The 23949-nt window shown below is 43.0% G+C and overlaps 1 protein-coding gene across 4 annotated transcripts in view; it reads left to right on the forward strand.

Moving 5' to 3' along the window:
• Window positions 1–3806, forward strand: part of Spata48 (spermatogenesis associated 48) — a 67525-nt gene extending 63719 nt beyond the window's left edge. For all 4 annotated transcript variants that reach the window (XM_052199206.1, XM_052199207.1, XM_052199208.1 and 1 more), the window contains one exon: window positions 3683–3806. In XM_052199206.1, coding sequence (XP_052055166.1) covers window positions 3683–3806 — 124 coding nt within the window. The remainder of the gene's footprint in view (window positions 1–3682) is intronic.
• The last annotated feature ends 20143 nt before the right edge of the window (window positions 3807–23949 follow it).

The raw sequence follows: 23949 nt of genomic DNA on the forward strand, positions 1-23949 counted from the left end.
TCTAAATTCTTCATTTAGCATAATGCCATTTACGTTTGCCCACATTATGGCAAATGTCTGTATCGCCTTTGATATTATTCATCCTCTTTTCTAGGACTGCAGAATATTCCAGGGGGATTTTAATTTATATACTCATGTCATTAACTAACCCATCAATAGGCATCTGGATTATTCCATATCTTGGTTATTAAAGACCGCATGAACATGTGATACAGATGTCTCTTTGAAACAGTTCTCATATCCTCAGATTCCTATGTTCCTAACATGGATTGCTGGGTCATCTTCGAACTCCATTCCTTACAGGCCAGGGCTTCCCATGTTCTTTTACATAATGACTGCACCAATCTACACCCCCTCCAACACGGGAAAGACTCCTTTCTTCCCAGTGTCACAAGTGTTTCCTCTCTTTTCTCTCTTTGATAAGAGTCCTCCTAGAGAGTATTAGACATTATCTCATTGAGATTTTATATTTGTATTCTCTGGTCATTAGTGATTTAGAGCATTTTTCACATACATTTTTTTCTTCGCAATTTTGTCTTTTTTGAAGAAAGTCAATGCAGGTCCTTTAGTCGCTGATGGTTTTTGTGCTTGAGTTGCATTTGTTTGTTTGTTTGTTTGTTTGTTTGTTTGTTTGTTAGTACGTCTTGGATATTAACCTTTTATAAGACACGAAAGTCACAAGTAGTTTTGCCAATCCTTAGGTTGCCTTCTCTTTTTGTTGTTTCTTTGTTCTGCAGAAGCTTCAGTTTTCTACATCCTGGTCTTATTTTTGACTTATAGCCTCAGCTTTTGCTATGATATCCAAGATACCATTACCACGGTCCATGTCAAGACACACTTCTCATGTTACAAGCCCATTTCTAAAAGCAAGACTGAAACAATTACAATTGTGTTGCATATGGAGAACACACACAATGCCAACATTAAATATACCCTTGTACCTATCAGGCAGAGGAGTGAAGGTTAGAAGTTCATGGCTGGCTCATGATTTCCGCTATGAACTCAAAGACCCCCATTAGAGCAAATGCAGACATTTCTCACAGCTCTCCTGTTGGTTACCAATCCCCTTAAACCCCAACTGTGTGAGGCTTTACACAGACATCCTGTTGCTGTAACGCCTTCCCACACACCCTGCACCTCTACAGGAGCAAACGATCCAACATGGGCAAAGGTTTCTTTTGTCTTTCAGGCAAACCTCTACTCTAAGCTAAAAAGTTTCCCTTTGTTTTGCAATCAGAGAGAAAAAGTCAAGTCTTTCCTAAGAATATTTCCATCGGGCTCCTGATTCTTCCACAGTTGTCCCCAACACACACATGGGTGTCACTTATTACCCCAGAGTGCTGTCTTCTGAGGTGGCTCCTCTGAGGCTCTTACTCTGAGGGTGAAGAAGAATAGAAACAGCAACAACCAGAGCGTTTCCTTCAGCCCAGGGAGGGTTTCTGTTGGCTTCACTCTGACCAGCCTACAGCACATGGTCACCCCTCACAAAAACCTTCAGCCTGAGAAAGGACAGTCCAGGAAAAAAGGAAGAGTGTAAATTTAAAATAATTTTGTATTGACATAAAGATGATGCTTCTCGCAGGAAGGCATGCCATCTGCATTTAGTCTGACCCTTGGGGTGGAAAGAAGGGGAGGATAATCAAAGCTCTCCTCCATGAAGCACCACCCCCCCCAGTCTCTGACATTTTTGTAGTACTATTCAAGTGCTTTTCTGAAAATGTCCAGTGAAACCATAAGGTCATGTGTTTGACTACTGCAGATCATACAGACTAGGTGAGCCACCTTCCTCTTGGTTGTATCTACGTGGTCTAGTGCCTGTTCTCTGTTGTATTTTCTTCTGGGCATCACATTATCTGGGAACTCCTCGATTTTTTTTACTCCACTCCATAATTTCTGAGCCATTGTAATCTGTTCCTCTCTTTTTAGACACCTGCACCTGTTTCTGCACTGGCTATAACTAAGCCTTTCGGGGCTACACATAATCTTCTAGTCCTTTCAGCATGCCCCTGTAAAGAACCTGGGCCGCTCTCGCTTCTTCTGCTACTCCACCCTGCTCCCCATAAGTCCATCACAGATCCTTTCTCTTCCTTTCAGGAAGATGTTTGCTCACTTCTGAAAGGCTTGTCCTTCCCTCTCAACGTGAACCCTCTCCATGTCTGCTCACGTCTCACTTAGCATGGCTTCCCTCTGCTCACTGGCTAGTCTCTTGACTTCTAAACTTCTTAAGGAAGCAATCGCTCTCAGTACCCTACTCCATCTTTCTCCTAGCCTGCCCCCCAACCTTATGCCATCTGATTTCTTATCGCACTGGTAAAGTGAGGACTTCCTGCCAAACTGAGGACTAATGCGGGGGCAGGAGATGGGAACCGTTGACATCTCTTCACACAGAGGATAGGGACGGTGCATCTGGAGTCTTTGTAGAAGATAAGACCTGGGAGTCAGCTTGAGCCCTTTTAATTGCTTAAACTTTGGAGGATGCATGAAAAGGAGTCACCATTCTGAATTTCAAGCCAGGTGTAGTGATCTCCAAGTGCTTTTGGGTTCATATGGAGACAGGATGAGCATTAAAATGGGAGCAGATGGCAAAGAAACAGTAAGGAGAAATGTAGAAGCAGTAGATGGGACCACGCATACGGTAGATAAGGATCAGGTGTTCAAGGACTTCTCTCAAATCTTATTGCCATGGAGTCTGGGGTTCTCTGTGCGGTCCTTATTCTAGGATATTACCTGTGCAGAAGCTGTGCCATTTTCTAAACACAGTTTTAAAAGCTACTACATACATGCATACATACATATAATATATTAATTGTAGCCCAAATAAAAGGCTACATCATAGTCTGTGACTGCATAGGGTTTACTTTCTCACACTGCTTATATGAACTTTTTGCTTCATAGAAGGATTGCAGTGTGTGTGTGTGTGTGTGTGTGTGTGTGTATGAGCAACTTCATAGTGCATTTAACATCAGAGGTCTACATATAGAGGCTTCTCAGGCTTCTTCACAACAATTGCTGTGATGCACAACTCTGCTCCAGGGTGGTAATTTAATGGGTACCTTATCTTCACAGCAGTTCATATTTTCAGTTGTCTTTCCATTAACTCTTAGGAGAAATTTGGTAGAGTAGATTTATTGCTACTGTGCAAACAAGCCAACTAAGGCACACACTGAGATGATCGCTGAGCAAGCAGCTTGAACCCAAGGGAGGACACAGACCCTGCTCCTCAGTTCAGTGTCTATTCTGTCTGGGTCTGTTTCCCTCCCACCAGCCTCTCCCCAAGCTCAGGTATCTGCCTTCCCAAGCATTCTCCATGCAACTTCCTCTGCCACTTTCTTCAAGTAGACTCCATGCAAATGCCCTTCTCCCTCCCTCCGGAGGTAGACCCACCACCTGGGTCCTTCCACCAAGGACTTTCTGCAGCAGCCTTTGACTTGGTCCATGTCTGCCTCTTTACTGAACATTTGCTATAAATCTAGGATACATTTTCAGAACCAGAATATATGGTATGATAAGCAAAGCGTGGTGGCCATTCCCAGCCTCCTCCAGTGATATTCTTCACTCTACCTTTCCCTCTCTGGATCCTCTATCCCTTCCATTTCAGTGCATCATTAGTTGGATAAAGGTGAAGTATTTGTTTTCATGTCAACTATGTCTTTTTTTCTTTCTTGTTCCATTCTGATCCTAGCCTCTTACTACAAGAAATGAGAGTTGACTGCTTCCGGCACCAGGGCCCACTGTCCAGAATGGTGACAACTGTGAAGCCCTACAACCCTTTCAACAAAAAGGAAAAAGAAACCCTTGATTTCTGAAGGAGACCACACCCTTGACAGACTTCTCAGTCCAGCTTGGGGAAGGCTTTGTACAGCGATGAAGAAAAATAAAAGAAGAACACAGAATGTTCTAAATGTGCCTGCCTTTGTGAATTTGGGGTAAACAGAAAAACAGCATGTCCGGCCTGAGCTCAGAGTCTCTCTTCCTTCTGCTGGTGGCCATTCACCCTGGTCTGTGATCCAGAATGGTGGCTGGGACCCAGAGAGGCCCCACAAGGGGAGTCTTCCTCCATGCTGGAACAGGGAGCCTCCCTAGAGGGTCATGATTTTGAGAAATAGAGACGATCTTGCCTAGACCTGTGGTAGCAGTGCAAAAGCTGATCAGTGGGGACAGACAAGGACATTCTTTTAGTCACCTAGAGGAAAATACAACATGGGAACATTATCCAGAAACAGACAGGAAAATCAGATAGCGTCTCCTCTTCCAGGATCTCTGTTGTAGAGAATGAAGCATTCCTATGCTCCCTGAGGGTCCTTAGGCAGGTAGGGCCAACCATATACATCTTCAGATTAGTGTGGTCTGACTATGCCTAACTAGCAAGAACATGGAGCAGAAGTGCCTCGGGGTCTCCCCAGTACAGTTCTATTCATAGGTTCAGGAAGCGTGCACGTGCTAGCTTATATACATCAGCATGAGCCTATTTGAGTTACAAAGTACTTTTATAATCTCATTTAATTTGCATTTGATGTTGCAACCTCATAATATACTCATTTGGCACTGTACACCTAACCTGCTGTTCTATAAATAAAACACATAAATGCTAAGAGTAAGGTACTTATCTGGAACTCAGATTATCTGGCTTTGAGTAACGTACCTCAACTCTGACCCATTTCTGTGCAGATTGGGTAACCTTCAATGAATTGCTCACAAACAAAACTAGACAAGGAGGAAATGCTCCACGTGGTTTTAGCTCTCTGGAGTGCTTTTTGGAGGTTCTGTCTGGCATCTCACGCTCCCCCAAAATACACAAGAGAGGAATCTACCACAGAATTCCAAATAAATGTGCAAATGCCTTCAAGGGAAGCTAGGACTTTGTTTTCCCACAAAAGGAAAGCGGAAATGTAGCTCCCTACCTTTCTGCTGTGGGATGATAGGTTGCCTTGATGGGCAAGGAAATAGCTTTAAGGTTAACTCCTTTGCTGCAACATAAGGAAAACCAGTGACCAGGCATTGGGATACACTGAAGATATAACTTGTCTTTTGAGAAAAAAGAAGTGCTTCACTTGAGCACAGATGACAGTCTAAACACTTTAAGAGGCTGTGTGTGCACTGTTAGGGTTTGAATTAGAAATTTCCCTCACATGCCCTTGTTTTCTAACACTTGGCTCCCAGTTGGCGTACTACTGAGGAGCCCAATGGGCTGAAACGGCTACTGCTGGAAGTGGCTTTTTGGATTATAGCCTGACCCTGGGTAGGTCTTGTCTTACTTTCTATTGCTGTGATTAAAAACAAGACAAAAAACAAACAAAAACAAAAAACAAAAAACAAAAAACCCACCATGACCAAAAGCAATGTAGGCTTATTTCATCTTATGTTTTATATTCTGTCATGAGTCAGGTCAAGCCAGAGTCTTGAGGCAGGAACAGAGGCCGTGAAGGAACACTGCTTCTTGGCTTGTTCCCCTGGATTTCTCAGTTTGCATTCTTGTATACCTCAGTACAACCTAAGGATAGCACCACCCATAGTGGGCTGAGCCCTTCAGTATCAATCATCAATCAAGAAAATGCCACTCAAGCTTGCCCACAGGCCAATCTGATGGAGTCAGTTCCTCAGCTAAAGCTTCCTGTTCCCCGAAGATGCCAGGCTTGAGTCAAGTTGACAAACGAACCATCATGGGACAGATAATCAGCTGCACCAAAATGTGAGGACCCTTACCCTCTTAGCACCACAGTGCTGCCTGCCCTACGCATCCCCTGCCGTGATAGACTACCTTCCGCTGCCCCAGAAGCAAAGCAATTCTTTCTTCTTTAAGTTGATTCTTGAGGTATTCTATCAGAGCAACGAGAAAAATGAATGGACAGAAACAGATTAACACTGGACCCAGATAAAAGATCTTCAGTTCTGGAATATTCTTAGTGAAACCCAAATGGAGCTAAATGAGCCCATTTAGCAAGTAGATCAATGAGCTACCTGAGGTTCAATTTTCAGCAACTATTTTGGACAAATCACTTGTCAGAGGGGATGTGCTCAACCCGAGGCACCTGCTCATCTTTCTGGGGTTCTTTGCGGCAGGAGAGAGTAACAGGCATTGTAACATTTTGTGATCTGAGACACTTTTCCATTCTCTATAGTGTAGATCTCAGAGCCTCATTAGAGATCTCCCACCCTTCCAAAGCTGCTTCTGAAAAGATGTTGACTTTGAAACAGCTCCATGGCCTCACTCAGAAGAGACAGACAGGCTGACACTTCATTAGGCTTATAACTCAACCAGGCTTCTCAGTGGTGAATGTACAAGACAAATCCTGCTTACCACAGACCTGGAATGTGGATGAGGCATAACCACAGAGAGCAGAGCCATGGCAGTGCTCCTGGCCTGGGTGTGTGAGCTACAGTATTGGTGTTTCTGTGGTCAGTGGTCCACCTAAAGATGAATGTCACAGGGATAGACACACAACTTCTTGCAACCTAAACTTAGTTTATACAGACATACCAGGACCAGCACATAGGCACATTTTCCTCTCATTCAGTGTCCCGTATGATGCTGCTCTCACAGATTTTACGTATCTGAGAATAACACAGTAAAGAAAACCCCTACTATTTAATGCAGTTATAAATTACAGACTCTGTGCCCAGTGTGGTGGTACACATTTGCAATCCCACCTACTCTGGAGGCTGAGGTAGGCTAGCTTGCACAATTTTGCTTATCACAAAACATTTTTAAAGGACTAGAAATATCACCTCAGTGGTAGAGCGCTTGTCTAGTTCTATTCTTATTCCAGGTTCTGACTCATCTGCAAGAAAAATGTATGTTAATATGACTCCAGCCAATTATGAAAGTTCACAATATGAAAAGGGTGAGCCCTGTGGTAGGACAGAGCCAGAACTTCAGAAATGGACAAATGGAATCACTTTATGCTCACAGATGCAAGGTAAATTTTATTGAACATGTGCTGTTAGGACAAATATGTAGAAACATAAAGAAAGAGTAGGTGCCCCTCTAGGGGACCAGGTGTAGGTTTACAGTGCCAAAGATGAATTCCTCCTTTTCCACAGTCCTCAAGCCAAATTAGATGGCTGCTAGTTGCCCCCAAGATATGTCACTACTGGACTCTTAGGGTCATCTTGTCATGCTGGTCATTACTGAGAGTCATAGGCTATATGACTGAGTAGACTATCGATTGCTTTTGTCCTAGTGTCAATGTGGCCCTGATGGTTCAGTTAGGAGACTATTAAGACTGAGTAACAGGAAAACATCCTCTCCTGGAAATTGGTTTTGAGAACAGAATGCTAGGCAGAGAGAAAAGTGGTAAAAGGGGACATTTGTAGCCAGTTGCTTCTCGGTCACCATTTGGGACACACACTTATCTATGCCAGCTTCCTCTGGTAAAAAAATGACATTTACATAGCTGATATCCTTTTCACCACAAACAGCAGGTGCCTCCCATATTTGGAGATGTCTCTGAGACATATGAATATCAGTCTGGTGGCATCCCCTAGCATGATCCCAAGGCCAGTAACCCCCACTTTACAAATGGCTTTAACAATGGTTGATAATAGTGTTTGGTGGAGACAGCAGGATCTTCTCTTACCAGGAGGCAGGAACAAGGAAAAATTCTGGTTGACATTCTCAAGAAAACCAGGCCGAATCCAAAGGTGAAAAGAAACTTAATACACCTAAAAACATGTTAAGAAGACATTAAGAATGGTAGTCTCCACCCCCCTGCATCCATGGCTCCAGCTACATATGTAGCAGAAGATGGCCATTTCAGACATCAGTGAGAGGAGAGGCCATTGGTCCTATAAAGGCTCAATTCCCCAGACTAGGGGAATGCAAGCCTGGAAATGGGGGGTCATTAATGAGCCGGAGGGGGAATGAGATAGGGGGGCTTCAGAGTAGCAACAAGGAAAGGGGATACCATTGAAATGTAAATAAAGCAAATATCTAATCAAAAATATTAAAAAAAAAAAAAAGAAGAAGAAGAATGGTAGTCCCCTTGATGAGATTCACAGTTCTATGGCACCAAAACACCCTTCTTTTATTCAATTGCTCATACAATGTCACTGCTAAGGCCACCCACTTTCTCAGTTCTAACTTAGAAAGCAAAGCATTTCTTGTTCTTTCTTTTTATTTAATCTCTCTCTCTCTCTCTCTCTCTCTCTCTCTCTCTCTCTCTCTCTCTCTCTCTCTCTCTCTCTCTCTCTCTCTCTCTCTTTTGGATCTTGATCAGAATCCTATCCTAAGAGTCCTCACCAGGATTCATTCAGTCTTTGTCTCTGTCTCTCTCTCTCTCTCTGTCTCTGTCTCTCTATCTCTCTGTCTCTCTCCCTCCCTCTCTCCATGCACTCATGTGGTGTGCGTGTGTGTGTGTGTGTGTGTGTGTGTGTGTGTGTACCCACACCCACATAACGTCTAGCAAAATTCCATTGCTGAGTCTACTGCTTCCTTGATCTCCTGATGGAGAATGAGTAGATTTTTCTCTTTTGCATCTTTCGTCCTCCAGGATCTGCAGCTTGCCTGCCTTCTTGTTTTCTCTGAGGCTTTACTAAAATTTTCTTCAAGCTCTTTGTAGATTTCGTTTTAAAGTTCCTTGAGATACAAGTCTAACAGTTTTTTTTTAAAAGACTGTATCTTCAAATAACAGTACCTAAGAATGTGTTAAGCTATCCATCTCAGTCTTTGATGAACTTGAAGAGGAGTGCTTTTAATACAGAGTTAAATAAAGTTATTCAGAGTAAAATATTTGTTTTCCTCTGCCTCCCAGTGAGCTCTGAGTTGATTCAATACTCACATTAACTTAGAGACTCAGACATATGAAAGAAGGGTTTCACATTTACAACTGCTATTTTAAGAAACCCTTTGAATCATCCTGGCGCACACACCCAAATTCTGGTGGTTTATAAACCTGCTCCCCACCCACTCCCACTTTCTACACAGTTCTGGGTTCTTCTGTGTCTACTACAAGGTCCTTATGGTGTCGGAGGTTCCTTGGATGGTTGAAAATACACCCGCACACTAAAAATGAATAAGCCTTTCATTTTCTCAAAAGCGTCTATGTGTACCATGGGCAGTGTTGCTAACTCAGATCGCTTCTTCTCTTTTCAAATTGCCTTTGTGGCCAAAAAAGGCCACAAAGTAAAAGTTGGTAGTTGGACCAAACCAACAATCCAGCATTATATCATAATACACTGAAAAAAAGTCTAAAATAGATTCATCTGCCCACACTTAGTCCGGAGTAGACCTGTATCTCTGGACTTAAAGAGCATTCACACTACAACTGTAGACTCATAATCATCAAAGGCACAGGAGGAAAACTGAAAGCTGTAGAGTTGCCATCAAATATAAAACAGGTATGTGTGTCTGTAAAACATTTTGAGGACGAGTATAAAAACAGAATCATGAAACCCATTGCTATGCATAAATAATGTGTGTTAATAAAAACAGTCACTTGAAAAGCAGCATCTTTTGGTCTTTGCTCTTATCATGCTGGGGCAGTCAGCTCTTTATTGTGGCTTCCACCGTCAGCCTGAACAAGACTGAGGTTTGCCTCCTACTCTCCAGACGAGCTTCCCCAGTCACCTAATAAAAATGAATAAGTCACACTAGGATTATAAATATAAACATACTGCTGGGATTCATATTCATTAATTCAATAGAACTTCAGGGCACAACGAAGGGGAGATTCCTGAGGAGGTCAAGAAACAGCGAGGAGCAATGTTCAGAGTCATTATAGCATATTCATGCCAAGGGCTCTCAGTGAACAAGGGCCTGTTGTAGCCTAAGCTTAGCACACTGACTCTTTAACAATCTTCTCTTCACTGTATTTTTAAAAATTAAAATATTGTCATTTCTAAGAGGCGTGCTCCTCATGCTCATGTATGTTGGGTAGCTAGATAAATAACGACGGGCTTCAGGATGGACCCTCCCTCATAGTTGACTTCGGACCTCACCTCTTCCTTCCCTGGTGGCACCAAAAATAAAAACACCACAATTGTTACCTTAATATTGAAACTGCTATAAGAAAATACAGATACTTCGGGGCTTTGTGGAGTCCCCTGAATGGAAAGCTATCTCTTCCTGGCCTAAAGGATGGAATCCCATTCATCTCTACCTCTGACCCTGGGTGTAGAGAGGACCTTCTCATCTGCCACAAAGATTCAAGCCCTACATGCAGACCAGCAAGATCCCTGAGCAGGAAAAGGGGGCTGCCCACTGAGCCTCAGGTCCCGAGTACAACCCTAGGGATCACACGGTAGAAAGAGAGAACCAGTTCCCACAAGTTGTGCTCTGACCTCCACGTGCATGCAATGGTACATGTTCCATATATGTATATGTGTGTATGTGTGTATGTGTGTATGTGTGTATGTGTGTATGTATGTATGTATGTATATGTGTATATGTATATGTATAGACAAATAATAATGTAATAACAATTTTTAAAACATGTTTCATTATTCCATGTGGTTGCAGCTTCCCTTAAGAGTTAATGTGAGTGGAACTGTCTATCACCACCCTACAGGAAGCTGCCCTATAGTTCAATAACCAGTAGGAATCCTGCTTTATGATGTAAATATGAGCAGTGGCCCCTTTGGTCATTGCCCACTCTCTCCCTAAGGAGTGGTTCATTTCTTTCTGTAATAAATTCTATTTCCTACATGAGGGTCTGTAATAAACTCTTTCTTCCATTCTACAAACTGTGTCTTTGTCCATTCAGTTGGCAGAGAACATAAGGATCAGGGAGCCAATGGTGAGCAGAGTGAGATTCCAGTGACAGTTTAAATAAATATACATAAAGGATAAGTTAGTAGACATTAGTAGCGTATCCTTGCCTTAGAAAGTACTTGTCTTTGCGAAAATGAAAATACATGCTCTACTTTGGAACTGGGGGAGCCTCCTGATTCACAGGGCTCCAGAAAGTATTCTTATAATACTGCAGGAAAATGCAAATATTTTCAGCAGCTACCATCATTTTCACTCCTGATTGTTTTAGTTTTGTAACATTATAAATTTTTCCTTTTACACTCTACCCAAATAGTATTCAGAAACAACACTGTGATTTTAATGAATGCACACATTTTTAAATTACGCTTCTTTGTTTCTTTCACTATAGTTGATTTTGAATATACTCTCAATTGCTGTTAAAATATTTCCTGCTTTATCCTCTGTAAAGGACATTTCCTCACACTTGAAGTTTGGCACGGAGAGTCCCTGTAGCTCTCTATCTAAACTGCTATTGTGGTTACAGGTGGGGGCGGGGCTGACTTCCTCCTGACCGCCCCAGATGTTGCAGGCTACTCTGTGTGGGTTTCCAGGGCAAGGTCTGCCAATTCTAGGCTGTAGGTTGTAATGGAAACAGCTTTACTTTGTCACATTCACACTTTGGAAACCAGGCCCTAACACGTGTTTGGTGTAAATCTATTTTTCCAGTGCTGGAAGACCGTTTTCATTTTGTCTTCTGTGGGCAGAGCCACAGATAAAAGATAAAGGCAGACTCACTGAGCACCCTGTGGGGACACACAGGAAGAGGTGTCTGAGCAGAGAAGGGAAGGGAAGGGAAGGGCCTCAGGCACAGGTTATGGGGGTTATAGATTGTGCAGCAGTTGACTGGAGTTTGTATAAGTCAACTTCGCAGAATGCCAAATCAAGGTTGCAGACTCTGGTGAAGTCCATAGCCCTCCGTGGTTACTTGCCCGTGGAAAGCACAGCCATAGATTCTCTTGAGTGACTGCTGAGTTTCAGGACACTTGTGGGGCTGACGGGAAGAGCACTGTGTAAAGCAGAAATCAAACAGAGACTCTCAAATAGATAAAGGGAGGAGCAGGAATTGATGATGTTTCTGAACAGTATATTGTCAGTTCCCTACTAGAAAGGTCACAGATCAGCAACTCCAAAACAAAGCCAGTGTTCTAGATAAATGCAAACTGTCTCTTAGTGTCTTTGGGGGAAGGCTTGTTCCAGGACCCTATAGATGACAAGATCTACATACTCAAGAGGCTAAGATGATAAGTCAGAATGTACACATAACCTATCCACACCTTCTCATGTACACTACCAGCCATAGATCGTAATACCTAATACAATCAAATGTTATATAAGTAGTTGTTTTATATTAGTAATGAGTAATTAAGGAATAAAAGGCAGGAAATATTAGGTATAGACATACTGATACTTCTTTTCCTAAATATTTTGAATACACAGTTGGTTGAATAAATGGGTGCAGAACAGGCAGATTCAGGGGCCCAACAATGTTCCTGATATTATGGTTTCGTATGATCCTGTTAATGCTCAATTACAACTGTAACCAAAGGACTCCCTGGGATCTCTAGAAAACTGTTTTCAAGGTCGATGTCCTGAGACACCTTTCATGGGCTGTTTCTAAGATTAGTGTAAATAGTCATACGTTTGCCTTTCAAGATATAACGCCTAAGCAAACAAGAGCTCCCAAGTGTGCTCAGTGTTGTTAGAAGAACTACTGTCTGGGGAAATCCTTGAGTTTCCATTTGCTTCCTTGGATCCCACACACAGAGTGTAAGGCCTCCATTCCAGCTCAGGCCTTAGCGAGAAAATCAGCTCTAGGCATGATGTTTACCCACCAGTGAGCTCCTCTCAGCTGTTCAGGGATAAAAGAAAACACTATATCTCTCTATCCTTCAGTCATCCAGAACATCAGGTGTTCAGAGTCGCAAAAGGAAATCCATCTGTCTTGGACAAATGGGGTCCCATGAATTTTGGGCCAGCGGTGGCCAAAACTGGGAGCAGAAAAGCAAGAGAAAGTATAGGGAGCTTGCTGCCTGTCTGGACCTTGACACAGCCCTGGGCCTTCTGCACAGGCAGTTCTCTTATCTTCCTCTTTGGTTTTATGAGTACTGATCAATTATTTAAAATTTTGCAATTGTAAATGGACTAGTTTATATTCTCTAACAATGTGAATGAATTATGTAAACTATGAGATTTTGGAAAGTAGAGTCAAAAGTAGCAGATCGTGTGTCAGATTACATTTCTGCAAAGTGCTTGTGTGTGTGTGTGTGTGTGTGTGTGTGTGTGTGTGTACAGGTATGTGCATGAGTGTGAAAGCATGTTTATTTCTCATTGTCCTTGGACTTTAGAAATTCCTTGACTATATTTGTCTTGGAAAAAGAACTTATCTTTCCTAATTTTCTCATCAAACTAGGTTCAGAAACATACCTTTTAGATCATTGGTTTTCTTTGTTTGCTTTTTAAAAGGATATGTCTCAACTGCCTTCTACTAAAGGTCACAGAAATATTAATATGCTTCTAAAACAAAAGGACCAAAAGGCTCAGCTTTCAACGTAAGTTAAAGTGTGGTGATGCAAATTGCAAAAAATCAGTGGCCTGTATCTCCAAGAATTATTTAATAATGAATTTATCAGTAGAAAAATAAAAGGGCCTCTCTTAAGTAACCCATACACAAGACAGCTAAGACAAGCACAGGGAGAGATAGCACTGATGGAATTAGGAGACATTCCAAGAAGGACTGTCTTAAGAGAGGACAGGAGTGTAGTGTTCTCATGTTCCCAAACGCCTTGAAAAGGTGTGGATCCACCCAAAGTGTAGTGACGTCATCCAAGAAACTGAAAGAGAGTATATATTATTTTGAAAGGATTCAGCAGAGAGGTTGTACCTAAGTTGGTTAGACAGATTCATAATTGGTACAAGCCCATCTTTGGTGATTCGATAAGCAAATACACAGGTTACATTCTATATTGCCCCACACTCATATAGTCACCCAAGTTTAGGAGTGGGCTTTGCAGATCTATGAAGGCGAGTGCTCTTGGGACTTCAACAATAGGCAAGGATCCTCAAAGAGCCATCTCTCTCACCAAAGTACAGGTTTTGTGTCGGCCATAGTTTGAACACAGTTTCTCTGAAGTTTTTATGGTTCACGTGTCTGAGTTGGATTCCTGGAGACATATTCAGAATAAGGGAGCCTTCCACGGTATAAGAAGTAGCAGATACACACACAGGACAGTCCCAGTGAAGATGGCCGGGCATGACCATGGCCACAAGGTGGCTGTGGGAACTTAGTACAGAGTAAAGGAGCTTTCCTTTGGGCTCTGGCAGAAAGGGGTGGTTGGGAAGGAGAGAAGCTAACCTCACTTCTGATGCTGCCCACTGAGGGTGAAATGGGCTTTGGTTTCTGCTTCGCTGTGTGAGTTTCCACTGTCACCAAGGTCTCTTTCTCACATCTATGCTGTTGATTGGTACAGAGGGGAAACTGCTCCACACTAGTCCACATCTCTTTATAACCTTTGTGTATGAACGTGGTTTTCTGCTATTTTAGCACAACAATGGCGTCCCCATCTTTTTGTATGAGGAAATCTGTCCCCTTGGTTTTTCTGTCACATGTAAGGTCTCTTCATAACAAACCATTGCTCATTACATATGGGCACAGTCTGTATTATTCTTTTTAAACATTTCTTATATATTATGAATTATATTTTATTATTCTGTGTGGGGTTCTAACTTCCTGAATTACTTTTTCAGCCAATCATTTTAGACTGGTGCAAGTAATCTATCATTATTTAGGCCAAAACATTTGATATGATAACATGTGTTTGTTTTAGAGATAGACTAAGAAATCAATAAATCTCACCAATATCTATTAGGAATCATGAGAGTTCAAGTGACTTGAAGCAGCAATCTCTGCCCTTCGCTAGCAGAATGATTTCCAGCAGATCTGTGGCATCTCTGGGTCTCAGAAGTTCCCTCTGAATATTAGTGTCATTAACTTCAAGGATTGTTTTTTTTTTTGTCTCCATTTTGAGAATGTCCCCAATATCTAGAACATTTCTGAATGCATTAGCCAGTCATAAGGCACTTAAGGGTGCCGCTGTGAATAAATGGATATACTCATATCTGTAATGCCAGCGTTCTGGAGGCCAAGACAGGAGGATCACCATTAAGTTGAGCTATACGGTGAATTCCAGGACAGCACTGACACCTTCTCACAGAAACACTGTATTTTCCACAGTTCAGAAAGTGGCAAGTCCACAGTGAAGATGCACCTTGATTGGTAACGTTTTAACAAATGACAACCGGTGTCAACTTTACTGGTTTTAAAACTGTGCTTGCTCTTTCCATAGCAACAGATAGAAGCCGTCATGATCAGTGCAATATACAAAGGATCATCCATGTAAATGGTTTGAGATGATTTCTGAAAAATGGCAAGCACTTGGTCAAGTCATACTTCAGATTTTGAATTCTGATCTTTTCCTGAGCACAGTGATGCTCGGACGTGATGCGGGTCGACCGCTGTGAGATAACAAAAGGAAATAGTGAGACTACAGGATGCTGTGTGGTTAAATTGACATTTTGATGTAGTCTCGTAGCACTGGTGGGCTGGCCTGAGCAGAGGCCTATCATAAGTCCAGTTGCATCTGCATGTGTTCTCTTTCTAGTTATTCACTTGCAGAGCCACCAGAGTAAGACTCAGACCAAACACATCAGGAGCAAAGTGGGACTAGGAACTTGCCTACCTGTAACTTCAGTTTGTACATCACACAGTAGAGGTCACCGTCTTATGGTATTAGAAACCAAAACTCCTATCGATAACCTTATTTGAAGGTAAAGGGAGAAAATGAAGCACTGGCTCTGATCCAAAGCTTGTTTTGTTTGTTTGTCTTGTTTTTGTTTTTCCAAGTTATTCTCAGGATAAGTCATCAGACGTGGAGCCCAAGAAGTAAACACCTTGAGAGAAGGCCACAACATAGCTCTAATAACTATTTTTTACCTCCTTTATATTTCACAGGAAGACAAGATATTCATGAAAAGGCTGTGTGCATGGCCAGTAAAGGGCTGTGACAGTTATTTCATAACTACTTCACCTGTTGTCGCTGTTCCTTTGGCCTTCCAACTTACCGGTAGCTCAATACCGCTCCTCTCTGTGTTCTGCCTGTGTGATCTGGGATAGCAATTTGTATTAATGCTTTCCAATTTCAAAGGCCTTCATGTGGATTCTGGTGACCCATGCCTTAGCCCTTAGCTAATGCTTTCCTCCTGCAGGCTCCAATTCCACAATTATGATTTAAGATTACAACATGTAGCCTAAGAAACTCTACCAGACTCCTCACGACAATGATGCTGGGATAGTCACGGGTATCAACTTTTACTGGTTTTAAAACTATGTCGGAGGAGGCACATTTGTGGATACATCTGTGAGCACACTTCTGCGAAGTTATGTGAGAAGGAAAGAATCATCCTAAATGTGGACACTACAGTCCTATAGGCAAGGATTCAGGAATGAACCTCGATGGGGAGCAAAAACAACAGTGTCCATTTCTCTGCACTTCCTGACCATTGATCGAGAGGACCAGCAATCCCATGTTCCTACTGCCCCCCCCCCACACACACACACACTGTTGGACTCAACTTTCTCAAATCATCTCATAGCCAAGAATTTATCACCAAATTCCATGCCTTAGAGACCTTCCCTAATATTTTTCTCCAAGAGGTTAATTTTAACGCTTACATTTAGTGTTCTGTTCCTCTTTGAAGTAATTTACACATACGATATAGGCAGAAATCAAAATTTTCTCATAGCGTATTGGGCAAGTATGGTTGGGTCTTCAGCTTCTTGTTGCTATTTATAAAAACACATCTTCCTCTTTAAGAACAAAGGGAAAGTAAATCATTCCTCCCATAAGATGCCTCTTAAAAATACATTATTGAGTCCTTGAGAGTTTCATCCATTATACTTTGACTCTATTTATCCCCTCTCCCCAGTTCCTCTCAGATCCACTCCCACCCAATTCCATATCCGTTTAGATGGGTCTTTGCTCTAGCAACAGAAAGTCACCAGTACACATGGTGTTGCACAAAGCTTCTCTTCTTGTCCCCTTGGATCTTTTCTCTTGTCTTTGCAGAAGTGCCAACATATGAACAGATTCAGGTCTGCAAGGAGACAGTCAAGCAGGGTGCAGCACAAGCCAATCCTGATGCATGCATTTATTTCTCTTTACCTTTGAAAGAATGTGTATTCTTATCATAAATCTTTGTTGACTTGGTGCGATGAACACAAACATGGCTAGATGAGACTGATTGTGTCCCTCGGGAACTCTTCTTTATCCTGCACTGGTTTTTATTACATTTATTATTTATTTGCATGGGGTTGGGGTACACCATGCCATGCACGTGTTGATCAGAGGGCAAATTCCAGTAGTTAGTTTTTTTCTTCTACCATTTGGATCTGGTAGAAGAAACTCCGGTAAGCAGACTGGGTCACAGGCACTATTTCCCACTGAGCTATCTTACTGGCATTTCTCTTGATTCGAGATGTGTGAACTGAATACACATATGTATTCATTAATTCAAACCTGAACTATATTTTCTGCTTTCACAGAAGAGCACAAGAGCGACACAGATACCATGGTCCAAGCAGCTCAAATTTCTACCTTACCACACCAGTGATTGGTAATTTATCAAGTCCTAGATGCCTGCCACTCTCACAGAAACCCTACGTACTGTGATGTCATTAGAGATATTATCTTCACAAATAATAACATGGAGCTCTAGAGGGATGGATCATTGCAGAGTGGTACTTGACTCGTGGTCTTGGTTACTACACAAGCAGAAAGGGGCCTTGGAAACAAACCCAGATGAAAGGCTTAGTTAGCCAGGGCTGAGTAACGACTTCTGGGGCAGCAAAGATGAAACTCAGAAGATACCTGGGTGATGCACTCCAGGTCTTGAACGCTATTATGCATTTTTCATGACTAATTAATGCCCCGCTTTCCCTGTGATTCTATGGGGATTGTGTTTACTCTTTCACGGTTAATTAAACTAATGCGCCGTCCCTGATAACCATGCAATTATATTACCTAAGTGCTTTATATGTGGCTGGATCAACAGCCACAACAAACAGTTCAGTTATCCACACTGCCATCAGCCGATGCCCAGCACAGAATTGAAAGAGATGGCTTTACTGATTCACCCCTGGACAACCTAGACCAGAGGACTGCATTCTGGAAGCAGCAAGAGTCTAGAGGCACAGGTCACACTGCAGCAAGCTTTGTCCGGGGCCCGGGATTCCATCTGCCTCCGTTCCCAGAATGCCAATGGGGTGCCTTGGGCGCGACCACTCTTTCAAACTTTCCAGGAAAGAAATCCTGTCACCTTAGCCGAGTTCCTCATCCATCCAGACACTTCCGTTAGAAATTCATTTTTGCGTATAATAAATTGCTTCTACTTGGCGGAAAATCATTTCTCGCTGTTATCTCTGCTATCGTTACTTCTGCGGCGCTTTAATGGACTTCACCTGATTATACGCTAGTCATTAAAAGCTTAGTCCAGGGTACAATGGTATCTTATGTAGAAGGATCCATGAGAGCTTTATAGAGGCTTACCAGCCACAGCCTTAATTTTACTCATTCGTCTTAATTTTTTGTAATCATTTTTTGTAAAGAGGGTATAATGTCAGCCTTGCTTCCCGGCCTCTGACAGATCCAATCTAGCAGATAATTACCATAAGGAAATTGATGCTTTAGTGTGCAGGAGAGAATTTAATTTACTCAGACATCCTCCAGTACAATGCATTCCAGAAGATATGAGGATTTAAGTTTTTAAGAAATTAAATTTTACTATTTAACATGATTACTTATGTTGAACATCATTAACTAGCTTTTTTAACTGTTTGAAATAATTACAAGCACACTTGCTATGTCTAAAATCCAGGCTCTGCATTAAATATGGGTTAAGGATCCATGAAATGAAAAGAAAGACCTGCACTCTTTTTTTCTCCCTCTCCCATCTTCCAAAAACTGCTTTTAAAACATTCAGAGTAAAGCTAAAACCGTCCTTCAGACTCCTTTCGGCACACAGCTTTAATGCGTACTTTAACGTAAGTGTTATATTCTCTGGTCTGGCAGGTTTTAATTTTTAAATCTCACTGGGTCTGGTGTGGAGCGAGAGTCTTAGTATGGAGGAGTAGAAGAAATGGGAAAGCATTATGGTAGGAGGTGGTGGCTATGCCGGTGCACTTTCAAAAAGGCAAAAAATATGGGCGAGCAGGAAGAGCTACCACTTCCGGTGCTTCCTCGTTCGTTTTTTATAGTCTGGAGGGAAAGAACACACACACACACACACACCTCAATGCACACAGGGTATTGAAAATTGAAAAACAAAGACAAGATATAAAAATAAGCTCAAGAGAGCCAGGACTGTTCTTGGTGGCTGTAGCTGTGAGACCAGAAGCCCCAGGACCCGGGCACAGGCTGCGTTTGGGTCTTCAGCCTTTGTGAACTGATTCCCAAGAGTTCCTCAATCCTTTCCTAAACGTGAAGTGAAACACTCAACAGGAAATTTCTGGACAAAGCCTGCCCAGAAGTTCCCTTTATCCAGTGCCTCTCCACGGTCACATTTCCTCTCGGGAGAAGCCAGAGCCTTCTGCATCTGCTGCAGACCCTGTGACCGTTTGAGGAAGAGTGGGGATTGCCCAAGGGTCCTTGTTTAGAATTCCCCCGACCCCGGGTGCGGAACCTGGGGACTGTGGTGGTCTAGCTCTGTGTTGGCTTCCAAATACATGCCGTGGGCTCTCTTCATTGCCAGGTCCTGTCGCTGATGTCTGCCAGATGGACTATTTCCATTTCAAGAGACTGATGAATGTCGATGTTTGGTAAAAACTGTAGAAGTGCCTGAGATGGAGGGCCTGAAGTTGATATATACAAACGTGGTGCATGCTGCCCCGCTGAGCCATCACCTCTTTTCCCTCTGTCCAAGCATCTGAAAACCTAAATATAATTTGGCTCAGGAGTATACTCAAGTATGTGACTTTAAGCCAAAAAAGAAAAGAAAAAAGGAAGTGAATCTGTGTTTCAAATGCAGTAGGTGCTCCTGGTTTGAAGAATTCCCATGATGCAGGCTCAGGAGAAATTCTGCAGGCCCATAAAGCCACTGGTTCACCTTTCAGGCATCTTGTGAGGTAACTACTCTTTTCCAGACTTTACAGTGCAGAAAATGAGACTTAGATGAATGGTTCTTGTTTATTCTGTTTGTCTCAGAGCATTTGTATTCATTCTCTGAGAACGTCACACATTTGTACAATGTATTTAATCATTCACCCTGAGTCCTCCTCCAAGTCTTCTCAGATGTGCTCCCACTCTCTGGTCCCCTTGCAAATACTCATCTGTGCTGAAATGAGAACCTTCCCCTCCTTCAAGCCAATCTAACTGAATTCCTCTTGAGCTACTGCTTCATTTAGTTACAATCAAGATCTGTCACCTATTCAATCATTTCAAATTAGTCACTTACTCACAAACATTCGCCAATAACCATCCCATGCAATTGTGCACGGAAGATGCTAGAGGCATTAGGGATGCCAGATAAAAATTAGAGTCTGCCGTAGCTGCTCACTGCTTCCTATGTGTAGAGACACACGCATCTCTAGGGAGCCATATTAACACATCCATCTTCCCAATCTGAATCGCAAACACAATAGGCAAGGGCCCCTCATACTTGGGTTACTCTTTTCCCAGTTCACCACACGGACTGCACCCCCCAACCCTGACCACAAAAGCACTAGCCAGGGCTTCCTCTTTCCCATAGGCAAACTCTTGCCAGTTTGGGGTCTTCACATCTGCTCTCAAAGAAAGGTATATCTTTCAAACACTTCAAGTTAGCCATCTCATCGATGCATTCATCCTGCACTGAATCTGCTCCCATCTGGTTCCCTAACAAGAAAAGGACAGTTGTTTATGTTAAAGAGACCCAGCATTCAGAGTCAGCCTGTGCATTCTGACCTGAATCCACAGCCAGTTCTCCTTCCCAGGGTTTAGCGAGGAACAGCAGATCAGACATATTCTGACCTGGTTGAGATCTACTCAGATGAAACAGATTAGACATCTCACAGGGTAGCCATTCAACACCAAAGAATCACACGTGGGCTCAGAAAAATAACACAAAATAGTGTGAACCTTTTCCCGGGGGCTTACCAGGGAGACTGGAGAAAACAGTAGGCTGGAAGGACATCTATTAAGGCCTTGGTCCCCTCCTCCTCTCCATACACTAAGCCTCCAGAAACCTAATGTAGCCGATTCGAATATTTATTTGCAGTCGATGTGTTCTGAGATCTAGTGAATGGAAACTCCCTTCAGTTTTATACCAATAAAATGTTTTTAGGAGTTTAGTACATAAGAGATTGACAATCAAGGCCATTCCTGAGCCTGATGGGATGCTTCTTTATCTGATCAGATTCATTTATAGATAACTACTCCCTAGAGTGTAAGGTCCCTGATGTACCCCTTCCCATCTGTCCTGTCTGTCACTCCAGCTCCAGTGCTAGACACAGAGTGTGACTATTTGGAAACAAGGATGAAAGAATGAGGAAACTTGAAAGCTGGAGTCTCAACTTCATTGTTTTCTGAATGGACGTTTACTGGACTCACAGCTCTGTGTCCTATCGTTCATTTCCCCGGCCTAGCAGTCTCCAGACGCTGAGGGTGGCTGTGCACAGATCAGTCAGGGCAAACCAGCTACAGAGAGATGACATTCACACTCCAGTTACTTCAGAGACAACTGTGGATCTGGATGGACACCTCTGAGTCAGTTGGAGTTGATTCTTAAAATTAATTTTTCTCCCAAACAGCAAAATAAAATGTTTTACTTTAAAAATACAAAACGTAATGTGCCCTTTTCTAGAAGGAAAAGTTAGACTGCACCCTTGGAGGGGCTGTGCTTGGGTCCGCCACACCCTCTACATGAAGTCAGGCCTGCTGCATATCCCACCACCACCTGGCTTCCTGCAGATCTGAACTGACATTCTGTCACAAGTTGGTTTTATAACCCCAGTGAAGCAATAGAGACACCAAGCAACCCACAAAATTTTCAACCCAAAATTTATCCTGTCTACAAGAAATGCAGGCATGGGGGAGGAAGCAGAGACTGAGGGAATGGCCAACCAATATCCGGCCCAATCGACCTATTCCATGGGCAAGCACCAATTCCTAACACTATTAATGATGCTCTGTGGTACTTGCAGACAGGAGCAAGTTGTCCTCTGAGAGGCCCCATCCAGCAGCTGACTCAGACAGATACAGACACCCACAGCCAAACAGAGGATGGAACTTGGGGCTTCTCATGGAAGAATAGGAGGAAGGGTTGTGGGCCCTGAAGGGGTTAGATACTCCACAGGAAAAGCAGCGGAGTCAACTACCCTGGACCCTTGGGGCTCTCAGAGTCTGAACCACCAACCAAAGAATATACACAGACTGGGCACGGGCCTCCCTGCACATATGTAGCAGATGTGCAGCTTGGTCTTCATGTGGGTCCCAAACAACTGGAGTAGAGGCTATCCCAAAAGCTGTTCTTATACACGGGGTATGTTCTAGCTGGGCTGCCTTGTCTGGCCTCAATGGGAGAGGAAGCGCCTAGCCTCACAGAGACTTGAAGTTCCAGGGTGGGGGGATACCCAGGAGGACCCCACCTGCTCAGAGGAGAAGAGGAGGGAAGATGGGGGAAGGATTGTGGGAGGGGGTGACTGGGAGGTAGACAGTGAGCGGGATGTAAAATGAATAAGGAAGAAGATAAAAACTAAATTAAATTTTAAAAAAATAAGTTGGTATTGTGAGCATTGGCTACGTGTAAAGCTGAAAGCACCAAGCAAAGAGGTGTCGCACAGCCAAGTTCCAGTTAGCCAGACTAGAAAATTAGTCCTTGTCTTCTCTATACTTAGGGTCTCCTGGCTGCTGGGGTCAATGCCCTATTAAGGCAGGGGCACCACAGCGTCAGATCTGGAAGCTGGGCCGCTGGGCATCGTCAAAGGAAGCCTTTTTTTTCTTGTCTGTCACTTATTGGTGCATATACAGAGGACCTTACCTATGCAAGTTTCCCAGCGTACACACAAGCTCACTTACGCACTAAATGGTGATCATTGAATTCACTGGGCAAACTGACCTCTCTTTTTCTGTTTTTCCTTCTTCCATGTCCTCACTGTGCTTTGCCTGGAGGATGACAGTAGCCATAGCTGACACCCAGGACTCTTTCCACTGCTTAATCCACCCCATCTCCTGCAGCTTTGACAAGTATCTAAACTGGAAGGGGGGCTTCTTCACTTTCTCAGGGGATCTATATCACCAGCAGAACAAGCTCTCCAGGTTTGCACGGTCCTCATGGTCCTCTCTGACATGGCCAAGCCTCCCTTAACTTTGCCACTTCCCTTCTCTAGTGTGTTATTAACCACACCCTCTCTGGGAACTTCGCTTGAGTAACACCACAGGTAGTTCCCACAGCGTGAAATGACCTTGACCTTCTTCAGGCTTGGATACATATTGTTTCCTCCATTAGAGCTTCCTGAAATCCTTGTTCACTGGGCGGATTCTTACTCAAGCTGTCAGATTCCAGCCAAAACCTGGCTCCTCTGTGGTTCTTGGGCTTTGTCAGTCAGATGTACAGCCTTTTGACTTACCTATCTACTGTGGAGCCTAGCGGAAACCAGTACTCTACAGACTGGTGCCTGTTTTGACCCTGTCACCAGGTGATCAAGACATCATGAAGGAATAAATTTGCCTCTCCAGCCCTCAGGGAAAAGTACTGGTAACTTCTTAAGCTTTACTGTGGAGATGGATCAGTGTTATATATTTCAACTACTTAACACATTATCTAGCATACAATGTTCAGTAAAAATAACTACAATGATTATGTTGCATAGCTGTATTGGCTGTTTCCCAATTTCTTCACTGAACTATGACAATTTCATACTAAAAGAACTTGGATCTTTCCATATGTGTCTACCCATGCCTCAAAGCCACAGTGCCAAACCTCTGGATAAACTTCAGAATGCCTAACAAAAGAAGGTTCAGCCTACTGAAACCCAGGCTCTGATGGCATTTTCCAGCTCAGTGGACTGAAATGGGACTGCCTTGGGGTAGGGATGTTAGACACCATACTACAGAAAGTCTTTGGCATCATGAAAACATTCAAAAGCACGACACAGAAAAGACAAACTTAAAACA

This window comes from Apodemus sylvaticus, chromosome 11 (genome assembly GCF_947179515.1).
Source record: "Apodemus sylvaticus chromosome 11, mApoSyl1.1, whole genome shotgun sequence".
Lineage (NCBI taxonomy): Eukaryota > Metazoa > Chordata > Mammalia > Rodentia > Muridae > Apodemus > Apodemus sylvaticus.